Source organism: Panthera onca, chromosome D1 (genome assembly GCF_046562875.1).
Source record: "Panthera onca isolate mPanOnc1 chromosome D1, mPanOnc1 haplotype 2, whole genome shotgun sequence".
NCBI lineage: Eukaryota > Metazoa > Chordata > Mammalia > Carnivora > Felidae > Panthera > Panthera onca.
The window spans coordinates 10,055,860-10,069,657 of NC_138348.1; the positions used below are offsets into that span (position 1 = coordinate 10,055,860).

At 55.8% G+C, this 13,798-nt stretch overlaps 1 protein-coding gene across 1 annotated transcript; it reads right to left on the minus strand.

Annotated features, from left to right (window-relative positions):
• Positions 1–3,461: 3,461 nt before the first annotated feature.
• On the minus strand, positions 3,462–12,334 carry LOC132662570 (pepsin A). Its single transcript, XM_060608031.3, has 9 exons — positions 12,207–12,334; positions 11,597–11,756; positions 9,494–9,611; positions 8,834–8,952; positions 7,856–8,055; positions 6,273–6,389; positions 5,067–5,211; positions 4,870–4,968; positions 3,462–3,761 (listed from the first exon to the last, which is right to left on the minus strand). Exons 1-9 carry the CDS (start codon positions 12,260–12,262, stop codon positions 3,612–3,614), a joined length of 1,164 nt encoding a protein of 387 aa, XP_060464014.2. The 5' UTR covers positions 12,263–12,334; the 3' UTR covers positions 3,462–3,611.
• Positions 12,335–13,798: the final 1,464 nt, after the last annotated feature.

Here is a 13,798-nt window from a genome sequence, read left to right on the forward strand (position 1 = left end):
TTTTTTTTAATGTTTATTTTTGAGACAGAGAGAGACAGAGCATGAACGGGGGAGGGTCAGAGAGAGAGGGAGACACAGAATCCGAAACAGGCTCCAGGCTCTGAGCTGTCAGCACAGAGCCCGACGCAGGGCTCGAACTCACAAACCACGAGATCATGACCTGAGCCGAAGTCGGTCGCTTAACCGACTGAGCCACCCAGGTGTCCCTCCCCCTCTTCTTTCTTTTCTGGTTTCTGATTCTGGGTGTCCTTTCTCAGGTCCGGTAGGTATGTAAGTGCAAGGAAATCTTAGTTTCTTCCTTTGTAATCCAAAGACAGCATAACACAGGCCTGTTGTCACCTTTGCATGTGTGTTTTCACCTAACCGTCTCTTCTCAAGATCTTTCCCCGCACCTAGGAGAGCACGCTCATTGTAAACCTTGCCGGCCCGCACACCAAGTTGTTTAAAACCAGCCCCCCACCCAGCCCCCCACCCGGTGGACATTTGGGTCGTTTCAAATCTTGCTCTTACAAAAGATGCTACAAAGAATAACCTTGTACTTACATCATTTTGCACGTGTGCAAGTGTATCTTTAAGAGAAATTCCCAGAAGTGACGTTACTGGGCCAGAAGGTATACGCATTTCTAATGTGGATAGATATTGCCAAATGGCGTTCCTTGGGGGCTGTACCAGTTTCCGTCCTTACCAGCAGAGTGCGTCCGGCGACGCTGTGGGTTCCACAGACCAGTGGAGCAGAGACCTAGGAGATGAAGATACACCCCTGGACAAGCGTGAAGGGGGAGCTGTGCTCAGACCCCCAAGGCCTGCGGGGAGTGGGGAAAGACGAAGAAGCCCGAGATTGTACAAAAGGAATGTGAATCCGTCTTATCTCGTGGGGCGAAATGGGAAGAGTCAGATCAGATACGTCAGCTCAGGGTTTCTCAGTCCAAATGGTCTGTTTAAAGGGGAGCCTTTTTAGATTCTGTCGGGATCCAGGAATCCCAGGGTGAGGAAACGGAAGAGGGGCTGGGAGGGAGGGGCTGGGCTGCAGCTGCCGGGGGCCAGGAGCAGAGTGGGAAGGGTCCAGGAAGCCGGGCCTGCATCCCCAGAGCCGAGCACACCGCCTGGCTCATGGGAGGTGCTCCGGAAATGCCAGAAACGGAAACACAGCAGAGGAGACAAGACAGTGTGAAATTCCTCCCCAGAAACCCAAGAAGTCCACCTGTTTGTCTCGGGACCACGTATGACTGGAACAGAACGCTGGTGGGGGTGGGAGCGGACCCATCTGGGTCTTACGCGTGCCCTCGGTGAAGTCAGATCCACTTCCTTGCTGTTTCCTTCCAAAAAGTCATCTTGAATTCATTGCTCGGTCAACACATATTTATTGAGCACCTACAGTGTGCCGGGCCCTGCTCTTGACGCTGAGGCTTCAGCCGTCCCTGCCCCGGTGGATCGAAAACAGGCTGTCCCATAAATGCACGATGGCAGGTTGTGCTGAATGCCCTCACGGATGGGAGAGCCAGGCTCCGAGCCGAACGACGGTAGTCAGGGAGGGCTTCGCAGGGAAGCGCTATTTAAGCTGAGGTCTGCAGGACGCTTGGTGTTAGCAGGTCAGGAGAAAAGGAGCAGCAAGCCAGGTAAAGGGGACGGGGTGTGCAGAGGTCCGGAGGTAGGGAAGAAGTCTGGGCATCTGTGGAGGTGGCAAAGGGCCAGGGTGGCAGGAGCTCAGGGTGAGAGGGGTCAAAGTGAGGCAGGGAAGGTAGCTGGGGACCAGAGCATGCAAGGCTTGGAGGGCTTATTGTCTTATTCAACTGTGCAATTCCAGGGCATTAATTAAAGGTCTTCACGGGGGTGCCTGGGGGGCTCAGTTGACAGAGGGTCTGATTTGGCTCAGGTCGTGATCTCGAGGTTCGTGAGTTCGAGCCCCACATTTTGGGCTCGCTGCTGTCAGCGTGGAACGTGCCTCGGATCCTCTGTCCCTCTCTCTCTGCCCCTACCCCGCTGGCAAGCTTGCTCTCTGTCTCTCAAAAGTAAACATTAAAAAAAAAAAAAAAAAAAAAAGAAGGCTTTAAGCAAGGGAGCGATGTGATCAGATTTATGTTTCAAAAAGATCTTTCGGCTGTGGAAGATGGGGTAGGGAGGGTATTAGTGACAGTAGGGAGACCGGAACATCCTAGAGCCCCACATCTTATATTTGCATGGGTGACAAATGACAAATCGGGGGAGGATGGCAGCAAGAGAGTTTCCAAAGCCATGTTGTCCTGCGGACCCCAAAGTCACTCCCTCTCTGCAGGGAGGCCTAGTGCCGGCCCTCAGCCTGGAATCCAGCGGCCCCCACCAGGCTGTGGGGGTTTTTCCCACGGTGCAGCTGAGAAGCTGGGGTCTGCAGTGGGTTCCCCAGCGAGAGAGGAACCCGGAAGGAAGCGGCATCACGCTGAGCTGAGTCAAGGTGAAAGAGATCACTTTGCGGGAGCACTTCGCCAAGCCTTTGGGAAACATGCCTTGGGCACCTCCAGGAAGCACCACCTAGAACTCTACGTGTTGTCTGCTTCTTTTGTAACTTTGTTCCTCATTGGACATTGTGCTTCCAAACCCATGGGCAGAAATGCTCTAAGGATTTCCTGTTTGCAGGGCTAGGGCGGTATCTGCTAATGAGCCTGCTCACTTCCTTCTCACACCCTCGGCTCAGGGGCCTGGAACACCGTCCTCTTTAAATGACTGACAGGGCGGGGCGCCTGGGTGACTCAGTCGGTTAAGCCGGCTTTGGTTCAGGTCATGATCCCACGGTCCGTGAGTTTGAGCCCCGCGTCGGGCTCTGTGCTGACAGCTCGGAGCCTGGAGTCTCCTTCGGATTCTGCGGCTCCCTCTCTCTCTCACTCTGCCCCTCCCCTACTCACACTCTGCCTCTCCCTCTTCCAAAAATAAATAAGCATTAAAAAAATAAATAAAAAATAAGTTTAACTCATTGATGGGAAAATGGACCCATTCAGTTATCTGTACCCAGAGTGAGAGGCTCGAGGGGTTTTCAGGCGTTGGTCTGGATGAAGCAGCTGACCAACAGAGAGCAGCCCAGTAGATTTGGGGGTGTCAGCTTTGGTCACCCCTCCGACCCTTGCCTGGCCTGGCCTGCTTAGGAATGTCGGTGGAAAGCTACCTGCCCTCTATCTCTTTCTTTTTCTATCTCTTACTGCCTTTGGGAGAAAGAAGTTGACTCCCTCACCAAGAACCTTGGTGCCCTGTTCCACGAGGAGGCAACAGGCCTGGCATTTCTGGTGCCTGTCTTTACACGACGCTCCCAGCCAAACCCGCGGAGGGCTGTTCATCTTCCTGACTCGATTATGGGGTGTGAACCACTGTCACTGCTTGGTGGGGTCCAAGCGGATGTGGTCATCTTGTCCCCCTGGCCTGGTGTTCTAACCCCGATGGTGCGGCGAGAAATACGAAGAGAAGAGACTGCACAGAGCGTGTTTCAGGAGGTGGGGTTTTTATTCTACGTTATTGGTATGATAGGGAACAGGGCCAAGATTCCGCCTCCACGATCCCATAGGAAGAACAATTAGGATAATTATATACATCTAGAGTGGACAACAAAGGCTGGATCTTCCTGGGGACGTGGCGGGAAAGACGCAGGCTTAGGCCACGGGGGCCAGGCCGACCTGGTTGTTTGCCCTGTCGAAGACGGCAAAGTACTGGCGGATGAAGACGTCACCCAGGATCCAGAGCTCTCCGGAGGCGGTGGGGAGGTTCATGCCCTGGAGGCCGCTGATACAGCCCTGCTGGCTCTGGAGAAGAGGAGAAGGAAGCTGGAGATGGGACACTGGCTCGGCAGTGACAAGGCACTGGGGACTAAGCCGCAGGCAGCCGCAAGGCACGCGCAAGGAGCGGCGTCCTGGCTGGTGTCCGGGGACGTGGCTCTTCTCGGCCGGGGGTCGGCCTGTATAAACTGCTCATTCTACTATTGGTTTCCAGGGATTACTAGACATTATCCAGTGTTTCTGGCAGCTGTACAGACCCTGACATCAACATCGGGGCTGAGGGGTTTAGGGAAAACTCAGCCGCCGTGAAGGATTTTGGAAGCTGGGGTGACACAGCCTTTTCTCATTATTCTGACCCCCTCCAGTGGCAAAGGGGATCGGCTGTTAGTCCTTTTCATTTACTGGGGCACCGGGCCACAACCTTGGCTGCGCGCTAGAATCACCTGGGGGGCTTAGGAAAACCCCACTGTTTAGGCCCCGCCCCCTACTAATGAATCAGCATGCCTGGGGGACCGGCCCCGGACCTCAGCACTTCTTGCTGAATAGCCTCGAGTCACTGGGCAAAACTAGTTTTCCCCCGGGCTTCCTAACAGGCGGTGCGTCGCCCCCCGCCCCGTGGCTTGTAATCTACCAAGTAAAGATTTGTTACTTCACAAGCCCCCGCCCTGCGGAAGGTGCGATTTCCATTTGCTCAACCCTTTTCGCGCCTTTGATGTGGTCGCTCCGACCTGATCACCCTCACCACCCTCGGAGGATGGGGGAAGCTGGCGTCTCTAGTTTTTAGACCAGGAAACTGAGGCCGGGAGCGGCTGCCGCTTGCTCAGACTCCGCGAGCCAGTAATTGGCACCCAGCTTGGACTCAGGTGTGCAGCTAGAAACCCTCTCTTCCTGCCACGGGCCTTTGCCTCACTTTTGCCCTGTTGGGGGAGGGGCGCTGCACCCACAGTTTCATGCCTGCAGCTGTTTACAATGTATCCTATTTTCTCTGGAGGCTGTCCAGAGCAGCCTTCAGCTTCCTCTTGTGGAAGCGCCCTTTCCCTTGTGCAAAAGCCGGGGGCGGGGTGTGGGGCGCGGTGTGGTAGCTGGCCGCGTTCCCTGCAGGCACACCTAGGTGGCTGGCCCAGAGCCCCCTTACCTGCAGGATGTAGGCACTGGGAGGCAGTGGGTACTCATTGCCGTTGATGGTGAAGACGATGTCGGGCAGGTTATTGATGGCTGAGCAGCTGATTCCCATCTGGAAAGAGTTGAGGGTTAGGAGGACTTGGGTTTCTTCTGCGGGGCGGACAGACCCGCCACTTGGGTCCAGAACAGGGCAGTCAGGGCCGGACTCACCTGGCCGTATGAGTTCTGGCTGGCTCCAATGTCGCTCTGGATGTTGGCAATGGCGTTGCTTGGGCCGGTCAGCAGAGAGGTGCCTGTGTCAACGATGGCCTGGCAGCCCCCGTTACAAGCGATGGACTGTCCGTTCATGGTGATGCTACACATGGATGAGATACAAGGAAGGGTCCCCTGAGTCCCCAGGGGGTAGATCTCCCCAAGGAGGAGCCAGGTGGCCCCAGAGGGTCCCCTCCTTCCCTCCACAGACCAACACATAAAATTCCAGCTTCTCCATCGTGCATTCAGTTACTCAACAAATATTGACCGAGTGCCTGCCCTGTGCTAGGCATGGGGGATGCAAAACCGGACAGCCACACGGTTCCAGGCTGCGGGGAGCTCACGGTCGAGGAGGAGCAGGACACGTGGCAGGGGAACAGAAGCATGATCCAGGGGGCAAAAGGGGTGGTGCTGAGCAATCAGGGAGGGCTTCTCAGGGAAGTGGACACCCAGCGGCTGCTAGGGAGGTACAGAGCGGGAGGAGGACATCACAGGCGGGGAGTGACAGAGATACGGAGCAGGAGCAGGAGGTAGAGGAAGTGAGGGACTTTTAGCCATGGCTGCGGCAGGTGCAAGGTAACCCTACGTGCCCGTTTGCCCAGGACAGTCCCGGTTTTAGCACTGCAAGTCTGGCGTCCCAGGGAAATGCTCATTCTTGGGCAAACCTGTGTAGGTGGTTACCCTAAGAGGCCAGCGGGGTGACAAACAGCTGGGGAATGAGGCTGCTTGGGGGAGGGGCAGGCTCCAAAGGGGGCAGTGGTGGGGGGCGGGGGGAATGAATGCCCTGCAATGAGCCCCCTCGCCCTAGGGTGGGAGGAGTGACACACAGTTCAGGGTCTCCTCAGTGCTGGGGTGTGTGGACAAGGATGCTGGTAGATTGTCCTGTCTGTTCGACGGGAAGGAAAGTGGCTATGTCATCCTTGCAGAACATCTTGAGGCGGGTGGGGAGGGTCCCCAATAGCTCGCCTCCTCCAGTGAGGCGTCTTTCTTGGGATCTCTCTGGCTTGGCCAACTTCTCCTTTCTCCCGCTGGGGTACCTCTCCCTGGGCCGGCTGTTTGGCTGTTCCAGGGGGATTCTAGAAAGCTCAGTTAACTAGGAATCTATATGCAATGGAGATCCAGGGCCCCTGCCAGGATGTTGCCCTGTCCAGTGTTTGTTCTCACCTGTCCACGGAGATCTGCCAATAACCCTCGACGGAAACAGGGATCCAGTTCAGATTGCCAGTGTAGTAAGAAGAATCGATGCCACCGAACATCACCACGCTGCCACTCTGGTCATCGCTGGGGGTGGGGGGTGGGGCGGAGATAGGGATTCATCCATTCATTCATTGATCTGAACATCTGCCATTTGTGTCCTAAGAGCCACGCCCACGATTGAGCTCTTGCCAGTCCCAGGAGCCGTGATCCTTACACCAAGGCCCCTGAGTGGTCGCTACTGTTATTTCCGCTTCACAGCGAGGAAACTGAGGCTCAAAGAAGCGAGGCAACTTGCCCAAGGCCACACAGCCAGCGAGTGCCCGAACCGAGACCAAGACCAGAGCCCAGGTCTTTCTGGTTCCAACGCGTGTGGTTTCTGCCGCATATTCGCCCTCACTGCCGTGCATGCAGGGGCGCCTGGGCGGCTCAGTGGGTTAAGCGTCCAGACTCTCGGTTTCGGCTCGGGTCACGACCTCACGGTGTGTGAGATCGAGCCCCGCATTGGGCTCTGTGCCGGCAGTGCGGGGCCTGCTTGGGGGGTCTGTCTCTCCCTCTCTCTCTGTGCCTCTCGCGCTCTCTGTCTTGCTCCCAAAATAAATAAATAAGCTTAAGAAATTAAAAAAAAAAAAAAAAAAAAAGGGAAGAAAAGAAGCAGATGCGTGTCTGCTCGTAAGGATTTGACAGTGTAGTTCACAGGTTCTCAGACCGGGGCGGTTTCTAATTTGCTCATGTCTGGGATGCTTTGATTGTCATGATCCAGTGGCCGTAAGGGGGTGCCACTGAGAGCTAGTAGATAGAGGCCAGGGAAGCCACTAAACATCTTACAATGCCCAGGAGAGCCCCAACAGAAGGAGTTATCGGGTCTAAAATGTCCATAGTGCTGTGATTGAGAAACCCTGACCTCTCTTATGGGTAGCACCCATAAAGGCAGGCTGTGTTTAAGAGCCGACTTGAATATTAAGGGTCCCAGAGGAAAAACAGATGAACGGTTCCTCCTGTTGTAAATTGCAGGGGTCCTTGTGACCGGGACATTCTCTTTCTAAATCTCTGCAGTTTCGGGTTAGATAGGGAAGCGAAGGTGGGTGACTCCAAGAAATTAACCACAAAAGAACTGGCCCCAGATATAATGGTCCCCACTCACCTAACCCCACCCCAGCTCCCTGCAAACCTCTGACCGTGCAATGCAACGCAGGGAGGTTATAGGGGGACAGTTAACAGCTCAAGAAAAACATCGACCACGACCAATCGCTTCGAAAGAGAAGGATGTGTCACAAGAAAGCCGAGTGTCTCAGGAAAATTGATGACACCCTCTGATATTCTTGCATAAACCTCTCCTCAATCGAACCAACCCTTGGTGTATTCTGTATTCATTCTTGGAATTAACTCATAGCTACAACCGGAACCTAGATTTGGTTAACTAACAGAGGAAACCTGCTTTCATCATTTAAAAGTTCCCTCGTTGAAGCCACAAGCCCTATTTTCCAGCCTTGGACAGCCCCCTGTGGGGCCAGGTGGCTGTGACCGCCCCCCCCAACCCCTGCCCAACTTACCCGCTCAGGTAGACTGAGAAGAGATCCTGTGAAACCAGCCCCTCATTCCACATGTTGTCAAAGACGGGTGTGGCCCCGGAGGCGGAGATCTGGGGGTAGGCCAGGCCCAGGATGCCATCGAAGGGAGCGTAGTACAGGAAGGAGCCGGGCTCAGTCTCACTCAGGCCGAAGATCTGGTTGGTGTCTGAGATGCCTCCAACCTGGATCGGGGGAAACCACGATGTTTGCGGTCAGTGCGGGTTGGCTGAGCACTGTGGGGACCAGCCCTGGGCCAAGAGGGTCCCTGGTTCATTTTGAGTAGGAATTGGCTTCCAGGGTGGCAGGCGGGAAGGAAGGGAGGAGGGCCGTCCCCGGGAAGGCTTGTTATTCCTGTGGAAGTAACCATTGCGACTGATCTCCAGATGGCCACAGTCTGTGGAGTGAGAATTTGCTGCAGAGCAGATGGCCACCGTGTGTGTGTGTGTGTGTGTGTGTGTGTGTGTGTGCGCGTGCACGAGTGCGTGCACGCTCTAGCTTCTGATGATTGGTTGCAAAGGAGACCGCAGACAAGTCACAGCCCCTGACCCCTGCTGCACCTGCAGGGGCTGGGGTGGGGTGGGGTGCTTGTGAAGCTCTCGTGACTCAGGGGGGCTGCAGGTGGAGGGTGAGGAGGGGAAGGAGGTGCTGAAAGAGAACTGAGCCTTTGTGCCTTCCGCTCTTGGCCCCTACCCACCATTCAACTTGGGGGTGCTTGAGGTTGGCCTGTGGCTCTGGGAATCCACTCCCTTACCCGCTACTACCCACCCCCCTAGAAATGTCTGTGACATCTCTGCCACTTTCCCCCCCTGCATCCCCTCTCAGGTTACTTTTGTGATCACTGAGCCCTCCGTCGCTTGAATAAGCTGGCTCTGGGGGAGGGGGTGCACCGTGGTCCCCAGGGTCCTCGGAAGATGGCTCCGGGGCTGGGCAGGGTGAGGTGGCCGGCCGGCAGGTGCTCACCTGGACGGTGTCGTATCCCAGGATGCCTGTCATGCTGCCGGTGCCATAGGCGATGGAGACTGGCTGGTTGGTGGCCTGGTAGGTGGAGGACTCCTGAGGGTTGAAGCGCTTGTGGTTGGCTGCCGGGGCAAGAAGTCACAATGTCAAGTTCGAAAAGCTGAGCGAGAGTCACGGGCTGAGAGTGTGCTCCTTGGGGGCAGGGGGGTGCCTTGGTTCTGGGTGGGGCTTTGGAGGAGAAATGTAACCCTCGCCCCAGGTTTCGGAGCCTAAGCATGCCCAGGTTCCACTTGTGTCTGGTTGGGCCAGTAGGGACCCTGTCACTGAGGGCAGGTCCCCAGCAGACCTCATGGTCTTCCCAAGGTCGCCCAGGCTACCACTGAACAGAGCAGGCTCATGGCTGTCCGCGGGGCCTAGCCCTTTCAAGTTCTCTCTGCCGGTGGACCGGGCTCCGTGAGGGCAGGGACCGCGTGTGATTCACGCCGTTCTCCCTGGGCCCCCGAGTCCAGTGCTTGGCGCCTAGTAGCTGCTCAGGAAATGCCTGCCGAGTGAATCCCTGAGTGACTCCCCCCAGGCTTCAACCCTAGTGGAAGCCCCTGGGTGTTCAGGGCTCCAGGTCAGTTGGTCCCCGAGAACCCGGGCAGGGCAGGGCCAGGCACTCACTGCAGGCAGGACTCTTGCAGTAGACAGAAGGCACCCACAGGTTGGAGGAGCCGGTGTCGAAGATGACGGTGAACTGCTGAGGGGGGGTGCCGATGCCGATGGTGCCGAAGTACTCCATCTGCCAGGGTGGGACAGCACAGCTCAGTGACCGCTCCCCAGCCTGGCCTCCCCGGGGACTATGTCGGGGTGGGCTCTTCAGCCCACCTCCCACCTTTCCCTTCACCATTCTGCCGGCCTTTCTCTCCCTGTCCAATGCATCCATCCTTCAAGGCCCAGCCTGGCCTCCCCCTCCGCCTGGAAGTCTTCCCTGATTGCTCCTCTGTTACCCTCTGACTGTTCTCTTCTAAGCACCATGAACACCTGATGATTATCGGCTGTCCCCTCTTCATTCAGCTCTTGTCTGGTATATCTTAGTGTCGTAGTCCTAGAGAACGTTCGCACGTTCTTGGACAGGGGGTAGAAACTTACAGCACCCATCAGAGTCTAGGCTGAACTGCTTTGCATTTAAACTGCTGACGGGGAGGTAAATAAATCCCCTCACGATGGGGCACCCCTCGAGGCGTCTGATTCCTAAATCTCGGTGTGTGTAGCAGGTTCAAGAAAGCACAGAGTCAGGATTGTTATTCTCAGTGGCAGCGCCTTCTCCCTTCCCAGCTCTGTTCCAGCCCCGTGAAGCTTGCCGTTCTTTGATGATGATGTCAAGCTCATTCCCCTCCCAGGGCCTTTGCACTTGCTATTTCTTATGCCGGGCAAATGTTTATTCTAGATCTTTCCTCGGCTGGCGCCCTCTCACCACTCATTCAGTGCTCCAGTCGACTGTCACCTCTGCCAGGAGGCCCTCCCTGACCGCTTTATCTAAATATGCCCTTCCCTCATGGTTCTCCTTCCCCTTACTCTAATTAGTTCTTCTTTGTGACCCCGGTCATTACCTGAAATTATCTTAGATACTTGTCTCTTACTTGCCTTTCCCTCTAGAACACAAGCTCTAGGAACTTTGTTTATCCACCATTGTTTCCTTAGCTCCTTGCGCCGAGCCTCTGGCACATAGTAGGTGCTTCATAAATATTTGTGAAGTGAATAGGTGGGCTAATTTTACCAAGCTCTTGCCAAAGGCCAGGCCCTGTGCTAAGCACTCCAAAACCCCACGAGAAACAAAAAACAAAAATGAAAACAAACCCCCTTCCCCCCCAAAAAGCAGACAAAACCAAAGAACATTATTGCATTAATTACTTACAGCAACCCCCCGAAGGTAGATATTAGTGGTTCTGTTTTACAGACAAGGACACTTGAGGCTCACTCAGAATTTAAATGACTCGCCCAAGGTCACACGGCCCCTCAGCCCTACGGCCTAACTTTCACCAGGTCTGGCAGATTTCACAGGCTACGCTCTTAACGACCAGCAAGCTTGCTTCATAGCCGTGGCCCAGTGCCACGTACACTGGGGACATGACATCTCCTAAGGGGCAGGGTGTTGCCATTGGGTCCCAGATGGAAGAGTCAGAGTGATCTTCCTGAAACTCCAGTCCGATCGTGTCGACCCTCCCGGTGAAGACAACTGAGTGGCGGTTGAGGAAACAGACTCTGATTTGGCTACGCTCACCGGCCCCTCAGTCCTCCATCGTGCCTCTCTCTCTAGCTCTCTGCTCTCCCTGAACACCGGCCTCCTTTCCTCGCATGCGCTCTGTCCCCCGCTGTCCCGAGGTCTGGCACACGCCGTCAGCCCTCTGGGACGCTCTCCTGTCCCCTGGAAACCCCGTTGTTCCTTCCCTGCTTGCCCCGGCCACACCCTCACAGTGTGAGACCGTCACTGAGCCGGGGTTGTGAGGCTCACTGGGGACCGTCTGTGTGTCCCTCCTAAGACTGTGAGCTCCTTGAGCGCAGGGGCTGTGCCCCTGGGCCCAGCACGGTCCCTGACACGTAGAGAGGTGCCCCGTATGCATAAACACCGGAGGAAAGAGTGAATGAATGGCAACAGCTCTGACGGTGACTTCCTGCCCTCCCTGGGCCTCTGGGATCCCGGACGCAGACCCCGCGGTCACTGCCTGGGGGTCCGGAGCGCTGGCCCATCCTCCGAGCTGCCCGGTTGCCGGCCCGTGCACTCACATCCATGTAGTTTTCCAGGGGCTGGGCGGCTATCAAGGTGGCGGACTCATCGTGGAAGTACTTGTTGGCTGGGTTGAAGCTGTACTTCTTCAGGAAGTCATCCAGGAGGCCGTGCTCGATCAGGTTCTCCCTTAAGGTCTTCTTCTTGGTGAGGGGAACCCTGTGGCAGAGCAGTTGCAAAGGTGGGGGGTTGGCAGGAGGAAGAGGAATCGGGCGAGGAGTCGGCCCGTGCGATGCCGCGGAAGCCTCGGAAGGCCGAGGAAGCTGGCCCGGGAGAGGACGAAGAAGGGAGGCCGAGGCGGGGGTGGGAGACGCTTCTCTTTTTGGCACGCTAAGGCAAAGAGGTTAAGCGGTTGCCCGAAGTCGCCGGGCACCCAGCCGTGGCCAGGCTGGAGCCCCACGTCGGCAGGGCTGCGTCCCCAAGAAGGCAGAGAGAGAGAGAGAGAGAGAGAGAGAGAGAGAGAGAGACAGAGAGACAAGAAGGGAGACTGGAGCCAGTGGAACAGAGTGGAGTCGGATGGGGGGAGAGGGGAGGAAGGAAATCGTGAGGCGGGGAGGCAGACAGCAGGAGGAGATGGCTGTTCCTCGGGCAGCGCGGCCCCGGACTCACTTGACGATGACACACTCAGAGAGTGCCACCAAGCTGAGCAGCAGCAGCCACTTCATGGTTCTCGTCGGTCCCGATCTCCGGAGAAGGGTAGATGGGTGGAAAGTGTACCGCAGTCCACGGGAGCTGCTGCTTATATACAGCCCAGGTCCTTGGGGATCAGCCTTATCGGCCTCCCAATGTCACCCCTTATCGTAACCCCAAACAGAAAAGTTCCCGATAAGACGGTCCCCGCCCCCGAGCTCTGTTCTGAGAAGTTTCCAATGAAGTAGATTTCCATTGTAACCATAGCCCGCAGTTGGGATTGACCTGGGGGGCGGGGGGGAGCGGCAAGCTATGGAGGGGTGGCCTATTTCTTACATGGAATCCATTAAAATGTGACAACTTGAATATTTTGACAGAATGGGTCTAAAGTGCACTTAACCTGGAACGGATGCGGAGGAAGCTCATCACCCCCCGCTTTGCCCCCGTGGCACAGGGGCTGGGGTTCTCAGGGGACGGTTCCCCACCCGGTGATGGGCCACGTTCCTGTAGCTGCTAGCCCAAAACACATTCCTAGGTTGGTGGCTTGGGACTCAGGACACATTTCTTTCTTTTTATTTTATTTTTGTAATGTTTATTTAGTTTTTGAGAGAGAGAGAGAGAGAGAGAGAGAGAGACAGAGCGTGAGTGGGGAGGGGCAGAGAGAGAGAGGGAGACCCAGAATCCGAAGCAGGCTCCAGGCTCCGAGCTGTCAGCCCAGAGCCCGACGCGGGGCTCGAACCCACAAACCGTGAGATCATGACCTGAGCGGAAGTCAGACGCTTAACTGACTGAGCCAGCCGGGCGCCCCTCAGGACACATTTCTGCCCAGAAATGTCCTCATAAGGGTTTGTCGGGCTTCGAACTAGCCTCCAGGCCCTCTTACGTTCTTGTTTTTCATGCAGCGGAGAGGAAGAGGAGGGAGTGGAGCACGTGGAAGAACAAGGCCTGTCTTTCCTGGAGGAAGCAAACTTGAAACAGGCTGGGTTTGGGTTTGTCACGGGAGTCTGTGCCCTTCGCTTTCCGCGTTCCTTCTCTCCCTACTGCTCCTCTCTGACCCTCTCAGGTTGCTGGAAGCCTCCGCCTTGGAGATCCCACCGGGGCCTGACGCTCCCAGGTGCTTCATGTGTAAAACGTGGCCAGATCAGCTACAGTAGAGCAAAGCTATCGGGGAAGATTCATACTAGCATGTGAATGGCTTCAAAGAGAATTCTCTTCTTAGAAGATGCCTACTGGGACGCCTAGGTGGCTCAGTTGGTTAAGCGACCGGCTCTTGATTTTGGCTCGGGTCATGATCCCAGGGTCGTGGGATCAAGCCTCACATTGGGCTCCGGGCTGAGTGTGTAGCCTGCTTAAGATTCTGTCTGTCCGTCTGTCTGTCTCTTTCTCTCCCTCAGCCCCTCCCCACTCTCACTCCCTCTCTCTAAAGTAAAAAAAAATTAAAAAAGAAAGAAAGAAAGAACAGGATTACCAGCCCACCGGATTCTCTACCTTGTAGGGGGTGTTCAGGGGCCACAGTGGAGTGAAAACTTTGATTCAGAAATTGTCGGGGAGGGATATAAGTGAGAGAGAGG